General features: G+C 53.3%; 1 protein-coding gene across 3 annotated transcripts; it reads left to right on the forward strand.

The window, feature by feature from the left end:
• The first annotated feature begins 168 nt into the window (after positions 1 to 168).
• Positions 169 to 12,918, forward strand: Rgl3 (ral guanine nucleotide dissociation stimulator like 3). Of its 3 annotated transcripts, none has more exons than XM_026399805.2 (19): positions 169 to 201; positions 614 to 727; positions 1,368 to 1,594; positions 1,759 to 1,812; positions 1,974 to 2,188; positions 6,389 to 6,528; positions 6,615 to 6,830; positions 7,389 to 7,492; positions 7,582 to 7,666; positions 8,802 to 8,858; positions 8,964 to 9,050; positions 9,243 to 9,275; positions 9,356 to 9,477; positions 10,153 to 10,248; positions 10,346 to 10,418; positions 10,483 to 10,593; positions 11,206 to 11,334; positions 11,421 to 11,535; positions 12,486 to 12,918. In XM_026399805.2, exons 1-19 carry the CDS (start codon positions 169 to 171, stop codon positions 12,602 to 12,604), a joined length of 2,130 nt encoding a protein of 709 aa, XP_026255590.2. In that variant the 3' UTR covers positions 12,605 to 12,918. The 3 variants fall into 3 exon arrangements, with proteins under 3 accessions (XP_026255590.2, XP_077651899.1, XP_026255591.2); XM_077795773.1 differs by having other exon boundaries at positions 10,346 to 10,414; positions 10,500 to 10,608; XM_026399806.2 differs by having other exon boundaries at positions 10,346 to 10,414; positions 10,500 to 10,593.
• The last annotated feature ends 415 nt before the right edge of the window (positions 12,919 to 13,333 follow it).

Raw genomic sequence — 13,333 nt, forward strand, 5'->3', positions numbered from 1 at the left:
GGCCTGGGCCTTGCGGTCGGGCGGGGGGCCACCAGAGTCCCGGGTCAGCCCGCCCAAGCGAGACCGGCCGCCCCGCCCCGCCCGCCCCGCCTGCCCCAGAGCTCAGCCACTGCCCGCCGGCCCTTCCGCCTCACTCAGCGGCGCCGCAGAGCAGGACGGGTGTGGGCCATGGAGCGGTCGGCGGGCCAGGAGCTCGCCCTGGTAAGGGGGTTGGGGATCTCGGAACCTCACGACCCGGTGACCCGCCCCCGGTCCAAAAACTTAAGGTTCCCACCCCTAGGACTCAAATCGGATCTGCCTCCGTCCCCACTTCGGGACTCAGGGCTCTTGACCCAGTGAAGTGGCTGGTTCGTGGGCGGGGGTCTTTGGGTGCAGCTGAAGGAGGCGTCAGAAACATCCATGAGACTGAACCCTAGGACTCCACAAATGCCACCCCACCCCTTCAGAACCTGGGAGGAGGGTACCCAGGGCGGGAGGGCACCACCTGGGACCTGCCCTGCCGAGTCTTGTAGACCCCCGCGGGAAGCGGGAACCCCCGGAAGGCCAGGCTTGAGTTCCAACGGCTAACTTGAGCCGTGGCCCCGGGACTGTCCTGAGCCCGCCTCCCGTCCAGGCGCCGGTGCAGGACTGGGGTGAGGAGACCGAGGACGGCGCGGTGTACAGTGTCTCCCTGCGCAGGCAGCGCAGTCAGCGCCGGAGCCCGGGGGAGGGTCCTGGGGGCAGCCAGGTGAGGAAGGGGCTGGGGGGTGGGGGAAGAGGCGACCAGGTGAGGACGGGTTGAAGGGCGAGACCAGGGAGTGACCGGGTGAGGGAGAAGCTGGAGAGCAAAGCTTGGGCCGCCAGGAGCAGTGGGGCTCGAAGGAAGGGCGGAGCTTAAAAGTGACCAGGTGAGGGTAGAAGGGTACCTGGGGGCAACTTGGTGAGTGGGGGTAGATCCAGGAAATAGTGAGGCTGGGCGATGGTGCGTTCCTGAGCGGGACCTGGGGTAACCAGGTAAGGGCAGAACTAGACAGACGGCTCTGGGGAAGTCGGTTTAGTGGGTCAGAGCAGGAAAGAGCGGTGAAGTTTGGAAGCAGCCAGGTGAGGGTAGGTGGGGCCTCAGCACAGCCGGTGGAGCGTGACTGGAGGGCCACAGAAGCCCAGGGTTGGCAAAGTGAGGGACCGAGGTCAGGACTCAGGAGGACAAAGATGCCTGGAACCGGTTGCTGGAGAGTCCTTTGTGGACAAAGCAAAATAATAAATCAGAAATATTCAGATTCAGAGGAATAGATAAGATCAGATGGAATGGCTAGTGATGGCCGTGAATGAAAAGGGGCATGGGGGCTCCTGGTCTCTCACTGCCGCCCCTCCCTGCCCCCCCCCCGCAGACCCCCACTCCCGCTGCCGATACCTTCCTCCACTACCGCACCAGCAAGGTGCGGGCGCTCAGGGCCGCTCGGCTGGAGAGGCTGGTGAGCGAGCTGGTGTCAGGAGACCGGGAGCAGGACCCGGGCTTTGTGCCTGCTTTCCTGGCCACCCACAGGGCCTTTGTGCCCACTGCCCGAGTGTTGGAATATCTGTTGCCACCGCCGCCGCCCCCACCCCCACCTTCCAGGTCAGTGGCCCTCAGAAACCTGCAGGTTCTCATCCCCAGATTCCCACCTGGGTTCCTTCCCCCACCTCCCCAGGTTTGGAACCAGGAAACACTCCCCACCCCAGAGCCCTCCTTCTAAGCACCCTCTGGCGACCCCCTTTCATCTGATGAGGGCTTCTTCCCAGGGTAGAGAACAAGAAGACGGAAGGACAAGATCTGAGCTTCAATAAGAACTTGAGGTTGGCCGCCCTGAAAGGTGGGGGATGAGTGGGGTGGAGGGAGGAAAGTATTTCCAAGGTCAATGGTCAGTCTTGAGGTCTGAGGGCTGGAGGCTTGCTAACCTGAAAGGTTGGGAGCTCCCAAGCTCTGGGCCCAGCTCTGAGCCTGCTCCTCTGTCCAGGGCTGTGGTATCTGTGCTGGGCTCCTGGCTACGGGACCACCCTCAGGATTTCTGTGACCCTCCTACCCACCCAGACCTGGGCAGTGTCCTACTTTTTCTGGGCTGGGCAGCCCCAGGGAGTGCTGAGGCCCAGGAAGCAGAGAAGCTTCTGGAGAATTTCTCAGAGGAGCCTGAGGGAAAGCAACAAGAAGAGGAGCTACTGGTGACTTGGGCAGGTGAGGGATTCTGGGTACCCGTTGTGCACTGAGAAGGCAGTCCCACGCTGTCTATCCTTCCAACTTCCTCCCCACTCTCAGAATCACAGATCTTGGGCAAGGTTTCTAAACCACCTTGAGACTCAGTTCTCCCCTCTGTAAAATGAAGATCTTAACTCTTTATCAAAGAATTAGTATTTGCCTTTGCTCCCCCTCTATCCAAAGTTACTCTGCCCTTGGGCTAGGGACCTGGGTTCGAATCCCAGTTTTGTTATTTGCTAACTGTGTGATCATGGATAAATCACTTCACCTCTCTGAACTGAAAAGGGCGGGGAGCGGTGATAACAGTGTTTATTTCATTAGGCTCTTTATTCATTCATTAAATATTCAGCCACTGGTTCTGGCCATGTAACCATGGACTAGGGCTCCCAATTCCTCAGGAAAGTTATTCAGTAAGCAAGAAAACAAACAATGGGGACTTGGCCAATACTATTATTTTACCGATCCTTCATTATTAGATATCTACCACTTATAATAAAATGTCAGCCATTAGTCATATTGATATTATATTATAGACCAGATGCCAGCAAGCTGTCTGGTCCTTTATAGGAAAAAAGTTGTTGACCACTGATATTGAACATTTTTGGAGTAGGGGGAAATATCTATAAACCTCACTCAGGTCTTTGTTGACATGTCACCTCCTCACTCACAGTGGCTTTCTTTGGCCGTCTCCTAACAGACAACCCCTCCCAACCTGTGTGTCCACTTAGTCTTTCTTATTTTTCTGTACAACACTCTTGACATCCCTCCCTGGATTCTAGCTTTTGTTCATTTCTGTGGCCTGTGAGCACAGGAGAGGAGGATCATATTAGTCTTGTCCTGACTCTGCCCCCAGGAGCAGGAATCACATGGATTAGTTGACAGAATAATTGTATCCTGCTTACAGAGTATCAGCTTTCACCCATCTGTGTTTGATCTGATCCTTATCACGAAAGCTTCTATCTCCTTAATCCTTATCCTTTAATCCCAAGATTAAAGTGGCCACATTCCTCTCTGCTTTCCAAAGTGGCAGCCACTTTCTCTATCCCTGGTGACAAAATCTCAGTTGTTAATATATTTGCACCCCGCTCCTTCCCTCCCTTGCCTTCAAGGTTTAATCAGTGAATCTCAAGTCTTTAGAATCACATAGTCCAATGCGGTAGTTACTAGCCTTTGTGGCTATTTAAGTTAATCAAAATAAAATTTGTTAATTTTTTAAAATAAAAATTCACTTTTGCCATTATGCTGGTCACATTTCCAAAGATTGGTAACCACACTGAAGTGTTCAGGTAGAGCACATGTTGACCATGGCAGAAAATTCTATCTGCTGTAGTGGGACATGGTGCACACCTGCAATCCCAGCTACTGGAGAGGCGGAGACAGGAGGATCCCAAATTTGAGGCCAGCCTCAGCAATTTAGTGAGAATTCATCTCAAAAGAAAAATTTAAAAAGGGCCTGGGGTGTAGCTGAGTGGTGGAACACTTGCCTAACATGGGGGAAAATCCTGTGTTCTATCTCCATTACTGCAAGTAAACACAAAATCAACATTTTTAAAAAGCAGGGCTGTAAGCCCTTGCGGTCAGAGGAGAAAAATGAACATTTATTGAATACCTACCATGTGCTAGTGTCTGAAACACACTTTTTTTGTAATTATCTTTAGTTGTAGATGAACAAAATACCTTTATTTTATTTATTTATTTTTATGTGGTACTGAGGATTGAATCCAGGGCCTCACATGTGCTAGGCAAGTGCTCTACCACTGAGCTATAACCCCAGCCCTAACATCTTTATTTTGAGTTTACTTTTTCCTGTGGAAAACTTCAGACATATGCAGAAGTAGAGAGACTAGTATAAAAAACATTTAGTCACTTATTACTTAACTTCAACAATTTTCAATTAGACCAAAAAAAAAAAAAAGGATGTCTCAGACTTAATTACCTTGGGTATGTACTTGTAACTGATGAGGGCTTTTAAAACATAACCTTCATGTCCATAAACATTTCAGGAAATTCAGAAATACTTACCATATTTTAAGTCCATATGAGATAACCTCATTGTTCCTAAATTATCTGTTTTATAACGTTTCTTCAAATTGGAATGCAAAGAAATTCCACTCAAGGAATTTGACTGTTTCTTTCCCAGGCCTCCACTATTCTATAACAGTTCTCCCCTTCCCTTGCCTTTTCTTGGATACTGTGTGTGTGGGGGGGGTGGGGGGGTTGTCCTAAGGTGTGTCTCACATTCTTCTTCACCTGCTGGTTTCCCATAGTGCCATGCAGGTGTTCCTCTGTTCCCCCTCATTGCTCAGAAATCTAAACATTAGATTAGGTTTAGGTGCAATTTTTCCCCCAACTCTCACAAAAATTAATATTTTGTAATGCTACATGTCTAATTTGAAATGAAAGAGATAATTAAGCAAAGATAATTTTAGGACAATATGATAGTATCATATGAGGGAGAAATAATGAAAGTCACTTATACAATAATAACAGGTTTTGATGTTTGTTTTTTTGTTTTTTGTTTTTTTTTCATCAGGAATTGAACCCAGGGTGCTTAACCACAGATCCATACCACAGACCTTTTTTGGTATCTCCTTAGAGATAGGGTCTTGCTAAGTTGCTTAGGGCCTCAGTAAATTGCTGAGGCTGGCTTTGAACTTTTGATCCTCCTGCCTCAAGCGGAGCCGCTGGGATTTCAGGTGTGCAACACCAGGCCTGGCATAAAGATGTTTTTGGTGTACTAATGCCTTGGCATGACTCACTTGGACACATGATGAGGGTGTCCAGTGACACCTGTAGTAGTATCACAGTGAAGGTGACAGCCACGAATACCAACTAGTGCCAGAGAGTGCACTGACAATGCAAAGACAGCTATATAGACAATGGTGACATTGCTTTCCAAATGGTGAATAATACTTGCAATTTCCAAACAAAGTTCAGAATCTCAAGGTCCTTGCATCCTTGAAGCAAAAAAAAAAATTGCTTATGAGCAAAACAATCAGATTCTAGGTGCAAATTATAGTAAATAGATTTTTTCCCATAATACAAATCTCTGGAGGGCCACTGTCTTTGGGGAGGCTAAATTAGCTATGCAGTCATCCTTCCAGGAAGCAAGATCTTTTCCCCAAAATGTCCCCTAGGGGGCGCCACCATTGAAACCCACCACAGAAAAATCATTCAGGTTTATGGAATACTTTATAGCAGTCTGGTATGCATAACTCATTTGCTCTTTTAAAACAATTCAGATAAAGAAGTTAAGGCACAAAGAGATTAAAAGGCATGTTTTATCTTGATTTGCACAGCAAGGCTGGTGGACAAGCCTGAGTTTGAATTTGGGACTTTTTTCTTTGTGGTGCTAGGGATGAATACCCAGGCTCTGCACATGCTAGACTCTACCATTGAGCTACACCCCATCCCTAAATTTGGAACTTTCCGACAACAACCTTCCCTCTCTCCAAAAGAGGACAGAAGAGTCTGATCTTAATACAACCTCCAAATCCTGCTTTCCACTTCAAATCTCTGCTCTGCCCTTTACTGAAGATGTGATTTAGGGGCAAATTGTTCTGTGCCTCAGTTTCCCCACCTTAAATGGTGGATAAATTATAGCACCTCCTTCAATGGAGTTAGTGCCCTGAGCTAGCAAGTTAATTCATATGAGGTATTAATTTTTTAAAAAATCTTTACTTTTTAGGTTTAAGTGGGCACAATATCTTTATTTCGCATTTATGTGGTGCTGAGGATTGAACCCAGTACCTCATGCATACTAAGCGAGCACTCTACCACTGAGCCACAACCCCAGGCCCCCAGTGAGGTATTCATTATTGTTGCTATTACATCTTTTAAAATACTCAGGGAATTCACTCTATAGATGAGGAAGGTGAGGTTGAGCATAAAAGGATTAGCCCAAGATCACACAGGCAACTCTGGATTCAATTTGAGGGTTTTGATTCCCCTTCCCCCACGGAACCCAGGGCACTTAACCACTGAGCCACATCCCCAGCCCTTTTGTGGTATTTTATTTAGAGACAGGGTCTCACTGAGTTGTTAGGGCTTTGCTAAACTGCTGAGGCTGGCTTTGAACTTGCGATCATACTCCCTCAGCCTCCCAAGCTGCTGGGATCATAGGCCTGCGCTACTGGGCCTGGCCCAAGTGAGCATTTTAAACCACATATCAATTCTCAGGACCTCCCAGGGCCCAGTCCCCCAGACCAGACTCTCCGGAGGGCTTCGTGGAAGAGGAGGAAGGGCCTAGGCGGGAAGGTCCCGACCTCCTGGACTTCAGTGTGGGCGAGGTGGCCGAGCAGCTGACCCTTATGGATGTGGTGAGGACTGCAGACGGTGGCAGGGTGGGGATGTAGAGGGGAGGCGGGTTGCTGAGCCCCTACCCTACGCGCCTTCCCCTGATCAGGAGCTCTTTTCACGGGTGCGTTCCTGCGAGTGCCTGGGCTCGGTGTGGTCGCAGCGGGACCGCCCAGGGGCCTCAGGCGTTGCCCCCACTGTGCGTGCCACTGTGGCCCAGTTCAATGCAGTGACCGGCTGTGTGCTGGGCTCCGTACTCGGGGCACCGGGACTGGCAGCCGCGCAGAGAGCACAGCGGATCGAGAAGTGGATCCGCATAGCCCAGGTGTGTGCCGAGGGGCGGGAGAGAGTGAGATGGGTCAGGGGCACAGGGCGGGGCCAGGGCACCTGCGGGGGAAGGAGAGGAGTTGGGGTTAGAGATGGGAGGAGCTTGGGACGGCTGGGCTGAGAGGCTGAGAGTGGGGGAGATGGGGAGGGAAGAAGACTGGAGGCATCCTGAGGGAGGCTGGGCAGAGGTGAGGCCGGAGCCTGGAGCCTGAAAAATGAGAAGAACTGGGGAGGGGGGGTCGGGACAGAGAGGGGCATGTGTCCAGGCGATGGGAGGGGAAGTAAGTTGATACCTGTGGTGACTTGGGTTCAGGGAGGAGGGTTCTAGGTCCAGAAGAGGGGCTGTGGACACGTCTAGGACCCAGGGACCAGGAGAAGCCAAGTTCAGAGGGAGCAGCTGGCCGAGTCCGGAGAGGGAGGGGTCTCCCAGAGGAGGAGGAAGAGGCTTAGCTTGTCACGTGTGGGGAGAGACTTGGGGGTCAGAAGTCACAAGATCAAAGGTGCCTGGTGCCTGGGAATCAGATTAGGGGTGTGACCAGCACCTCCACCCCATCAGTGCTGCCGAGAACTGCGGAACTTCTCTTCTTTGCGAGCCATTCTGTCCGCCCTGCAGTCTAACCCCATCTATAGGCTCAAGCGCAGCTGGGGGGCTGTGAGCCGGTGAGCCTGGATTGAGGGTGGGGGCCACCCCATCCCAGCTCTGACCTTCTCAGCTCCTGACCCCTGACCACCCTTCTCTGTCCTTCCAGGGAACCGTTATCCACTTTCAGGAAACTTTCACAGATTTTCTCGGATGAAAACAACCACCTCAGTAGCAGAGAGATTCTTTCCCAGGTACAGACAGACTTGGAACCCAGTGAATCCCAGGCCCAGCAAGGGGACTTGGGGCCAGGCAGGAGGCATCCTCTTGTCCTTGTCACAATGTCCTTTCCCTGCATTTCAGCAGTGACAATTCTCCCGTCCATACTCAGCCTCACATTTTAATTTTCTCTGCTATTTCCATTAGAGTTCGCAATGGGCCACAACCTTATTTATTCATTCAACAATATCCAAGAAGTCATGAGGGAAGGTTACTGAAGGTCAAAGTCAAAGCCAAGTGTGAAAAAAATTGTGCTGGGGATTTACCTTGATAAGCAAGATTTTTAAATGTGGGCCAACAAGCCGGATTCGCTTTAGGCAAGAGTTAGGTTCTAATTACAACCAGGAGCTGGTTCTTAGAATCCAGATAGATGGAGTGTGAGGCCTGGAACCCTCAAGATAAGTGTGCGACTTGTTCACTCCTGCAGGTCTCGGGTACCCACAGAGGCCCCGCCGCGCCCCCTCATCTCCACATGCCCCCGCCTGCATTATTGCCCTTGTCCCTGCCCTGCTGTCATGGGGTTGGCCTGGCTGCTGCTGTCTCCCTCCCTGGGTCTCCATCAGGACAGGAATTCTGTCTCTCTCATTCACTGCTGTCTACTCAGCACCCAGGATGGTGAATGGCACTCAGTAGGTGCTCAATAAATGCCTTGTTAGTGAAGGCATATTCAAATAATGAGAGTTCAAGGGACAAGCCCTGCTTAAGCACCTACTGTGTACCAGGTGCTATTCCTGCTGTGCCACCAACCAGGCATGATCACTGTCCCAGGAGCAGGGGGACTCCAGCCCTGGACAGGGAGATGCAGAATGCAGCGCTGTCTATTCCAGTGACCGCATGACGAGCAGGCAGAGCAAGGATGAACCAAATTCCCAGTGGGCCTGTCCCATCCAGGCTGGGGACAAGGATTCCCTTCTGTGCCCCCCAGCACCCCTGCTCTCCCTCTCTCTCCACGTGCACTTTCCCCGGGGTAGCCCCCTCCTGGGGTTGGCTTGAAAACTCGCTTGTGATTCTTGAAAGAAGGAGGGGTGTACATGGTGGGTCTTGAGGCGACCTCTCTGAGGAAGGGTCTAAGGAGATCCCAGGGCCACTCAGTCCTTCTCTCCCCCCCAGGAGGAGGCCACTGAGGGAGCCCAACAAGAGGACAACCCTCCAGGAAGCCTACCTTCGGTGAGTGTTCCAGTTTGGGATGGGGGTCGAGGGGGACCCTGGGGAGGGATGGGAGGTGAGGGGGTCAGTGTCGACGGCTAGTGACTCGAGCTTTGGGGGCAGCAGAAACTGTCCCCAGGTCCTGTTCCCTACCTTGGCACCTTTCTCACGGACCTGGTTATGCTGGACACAGCTCTGCCGGACATGTTGGAGGTCTGACCCTTGACCCTTGATCCCAGCTGCACTTACCCCAGCACAGTAGGCCTCACCACTCACCCTGGGTCCTGCCTTGTACTCCTGACCCCAGCCCCCTGAGCACAGTGGAGCTCCTGACTTCTTAGCTCTTGACCTTGACCCTTTAACCTTGACTCTGATGGCTCTAGTTCAAATAAACTTTGCCCCCAGGGGGATCTGATCAACTTTGAGAAGAGGAGGAAGGTGAGTGGCATTGGGGTGGATATAAGGAGGTGGCCTGAGGTGTGGGCAGGGGGGCAGGGTCTCAGCCACTGCCCCCTCAGGAATGGGAGATCCTGGCCCGCATCCAGCAGCTGCAGAGGCGCTGTCGGAGCTACAGCCTCAGCCCCCACCCACCTGTCCTGGCTGCCCTGCGTGCCCAGCGCCAGCTCAGTGAGGAGCAGAGGTGACCACCCTGTGGCCTAGCCCTTCCCCACCCCAGCTGACCCTGGATCACACGCAGGGTCCTGCTCACCCAGTGCACTTCCCTGGCTCCTTTCAAGACCCACATCTGAGCCTGGGTCCCCACCTGTGACCTCCAGCCTAGTTCAAGGGTCACCACTGACCTGTAATCCCACACTTGACCCCCCCTGCCATTTCGACTTCCACCTGCAACCACTGTCCATCTGTCCTCTTCCCTACCTGAACCTATCTGATGATGAGTCCCTTCGCAACTTCTGCCATCTGAGTCTATGACCCTAATAACTGACCCCTGGTTCTGAGCAATGGACTAGCCTGGATGTCTTCCTGACCACTAGACTCAACTGTCCCCATTGTTTCTCATTCTCTCAAATCCATGACCTTCACTGTGGTCCCAGGAATGACCTGGTCCTGAACTTTAGCCTTGACCCGATTCATCTTATTCTCACTCTGCAAGTCCTGGTAGACCTGCCACTCAAGCCATCCCACCCCATCCCTAAAGAGCCCTAATCCCTCACTGACCTGCTTTCCTTCCTGACCCGGACTAACCCCCAGCTTCTTCCCCTCACACCCAAACTTGACCCCAACTGACGCTGACTCCTGTCTCCTCATCTCTCTCTGATGCCTGGACCCAACCCCCATCAACACACTGACCCCTTAGCTACCGAGTCTCCCGGGTCATCGAGCCACCAGCCGCGTCCTGTCCCACTTCCCCGCGTGTCCGGAGACGCATCAGCCTCACTAAACGTCTCAGTGCGTGAGTCTTGGGGGCTGCTGGGGGTGCATGGGCAGATACTGGGGGCTGTCCCAGGGCTGAGTCTGGCCTCAGCCTCACCCCCTGTCTCCGTCCTCAGGAAGCTGTCCCGAGAGAAAAACTCGTCCCCTGGCAGCAGTCCTGGAGACCCCTCATCGCCCACCTCCAGGTGGGTATCCCAGGTAGAAGACAGCCTGGAGACAGCAGAGCCAGGGGTCAGGGCCGCTTCCACCTCAGGCTCTGTGTCCCCCCAGTCTGTCCCCAGGGTCCCCCCCATCCAGCCCTAGATCTGAGGACCGTCATCTTGGACCCCCTGCTTCTCCAGGGCCCCAGGGCCCCAGCACCAAGGTACCACGCCTGCCTGTGTCTGCATGGAGGGCTGTGTGTGTGTGTGTGTGTGTGTGTGTGTACACAGGAGTGTGGGACCCATTGAGTTCTCTGGGATCCATCCAAGAGACCGTGTGGGTCTCCATAGCCACGTTGGATGGGTCACCCACCTCCTGGCACAGATCTGGAGGGAGCTCCTGCTCACCCTCTTACTCAAGTGTGTCCCTAGGAACCTGCACCCCTGAAGGGAACTGTGGGCTGGACACCGTGGGTGGCGCTGTTCACTGGCATGGGCTCGCGGGTGTACAACAGGCGCGAAAGCGTGTGTGAACACATTCTGCCTTCCTGTACACAGGATTTGCGTGTGAATGCGGGTCTGTGTGTATCTGGGTCATGTGCACATTTGTTTCTGTAACAGGGAGACGGGGTCTAGGTATGATGGGCTGGCGCATATGTGGGCCTGCTTGTGTCCCCTAATTGTGTGTCCCTGACTCTGGGGCTGTGGAGGGACGTTTGATTGTGTGTGCTGGGGAATATAACCGTGGGCCTATTGAATAGACCACTGGGGGAGGGGCCTTGTGGTCTCCCACCCATCAGCACTGCGGATGCCTCTGCCCCCCCCACTGCCTACAGCTGCCCCTGGGCCCGGACCTGTCCCTGACCAGTCCTCGCATCCCCCTCCCTGGGCAGCAGAGCTCAGAGGCCCGTGTGATTCGCATCAGCATTGACAACAACCATGGGAACCTCTATCGGAGCATCCTGGTGAGGGGCTGGGCTGGAGGCTTGCTGGGGACAGCCTGCCCTTGGGGCTGGGGCCCTCCCCCTCACCTCCTGCCCCCCTCTTCCAGCTTACTAGTCAGGACAAAACCCCCAGTGTCGTGCAGCGAGCCCTACAGAAGCACAATGTGTCCCAGCCCTGGGCCCGTGACTACCAGCTCTTCCAAGTCCTTCCTGGGGACAGGGGTGAGCAGGGACAGCTGGGAGCACCAGACTGGGAGGCAGGTGGGAAAGTAGCCGTCTGGCCAGGGCCAAGGCTGGAGCCCAGCGTTACCTGGGCTCACAGGGCCACAAGGTGTTTTAGGCACAGTTAGGGGTAAGATGGAGCAGGGTGGGGAGAGGAGGAGGAAGATACCCTGTGGGTTCAGGTAACATTGTACTATTTCCCACCCTCACGCTGAGCCAGGTAGGAGGTTGTCCTGGTCCGGTGTGATGGAGGGGGCACTGAAGTTTGGCTTCCTAGGATTTATGAGCCAATGAGATTGTCCTGGTCAAATGCAAGGAGGGACTAGAAGTTTGTCCAACTTTAAATTTGTAGGATCATGAGGTTTTTTTGGGGGGGCTCAACCTGGAGGGGCAGAAGATGACGGGGTGTCTGAGCTTAGATACAGGAGGAAACGAGGTTGTTGAGGCTCACCCTGGGGACCCTGGAGATGCCTGAACTTGGAATAGGAGACAGCCACATGCTCTTGAACCCAAGGCAGGGAGCATGAGGTTGTTCAGTGTGGAGGCAGGTCAGAGGCTGCCTAGTCTTGGACATGGAGAGGCAAGAGTCATGGCGGAAGGGTGGCTGGACATTGGGAAAGAATGTATGAAACTGCAAAGGCCATGAACCCGAGCAGATGGGAAGTAGCAAGTCATCCAAGTTCATGGTGACCGCAGCCTGAACTTGGCTGGGAAGTGGTAGGGGGAGGGGGAGGTGTGCGGGGAGTTGTGGGGTGAGCACTTTAGACCCCACTGCAGGAATGGTAGGAGGTGGCCCAGGCGCTGGGGAGTTGTCACTGTCCCCAGTGAGAAGAGAATGAGGTTGGGTCAGCACTAGCTGGAGGGACCCAAGGCTGTTGAGGCTCTAGAACAAATGGTAGAAAGTTGCCCAGGTCCTTTGTGAACCCACCACCATCTCCATGCCTGGCCAGAGCTCCTGATTCCTGACAACGCCAACGTCTTCTACGCAATGAGTCCAGCTGCCCCTGGGGACTTTGTGCTACGGCAGAAGGAGGGGACCCGGCACACACCTTCTGCCTCCGCAAGCTGAGGTGGCCCTCTCCTCCCTCCAGGTCACAGGCCCCTTGGGCAACTTGGGACCTGGCTTCTACAGCCATGGGGGCCGGGTACCCCTCTCCTGGAAAGCTGTGTCCCCTGGTGGGGCTCTGCATTTTCTGGTAACCCCGCCTCAACTCCAGCCCATCAGCCCCTGCCCCTCTGCCCTCTGAGTCCTGGACCCTCACTCCCATGACATTAGCACGCAGGGTGGCCACGATGGTAACAAAAAGGCAGAGAAAACCGAGAACCCCGAGAAAGGCATTGAGAGTTCCTGTGGATGCCAGAGTGGACCCTGCCGCACATGGAGGGAGGCTGTGGGGGACTCCCCGACTTTTGGAGGGCAATGTCTTTCCTGATGTGTACATAGGAGAGTGAAGATTTGAAATTCCATCAGAAACAGAAGGAAATTACCCTATCCCAAGTCAGTAAGGGCCGTGAAGACGGAAAGAGCACGTGAGCTCTCATTGCCTATAGGAAGAATAAGCCAGTGGAGAAAGCAGACAAGGAGCCGAGCGGCCACTGCAGAGGAGTAATAATATTAACATGCCCACCACGGGCTTCTAGTCTGAGCTGGGCATCCACTAAGCGCTTTATATCTCACTGTATTAATCAGAGTTTTTTGGCTTTAAGTAGTTGAAATCCTATTCAAACAGGTATGTACCAAAAAGAAAATTGATAGCTCATATAATTGAGAAGGCAATTGTGTCTGCTTCAGGCACAG

This window comes from Urocitellus parryii, chromosome 3 (genome assembly GCF_045843805.1).
Source record: "Urocitellus parryii isolate mUroPar1 chromosome 3, mUroPar1.hap1, whole genome shotgun sequence".
Taxonomy (NCBI): domain Eukaryota; kingdom Metazoa; phylum Chordata; class Mammalia; order Rodentia; family Sciuridae; genus Urocitellus; species Urocitellus parryii.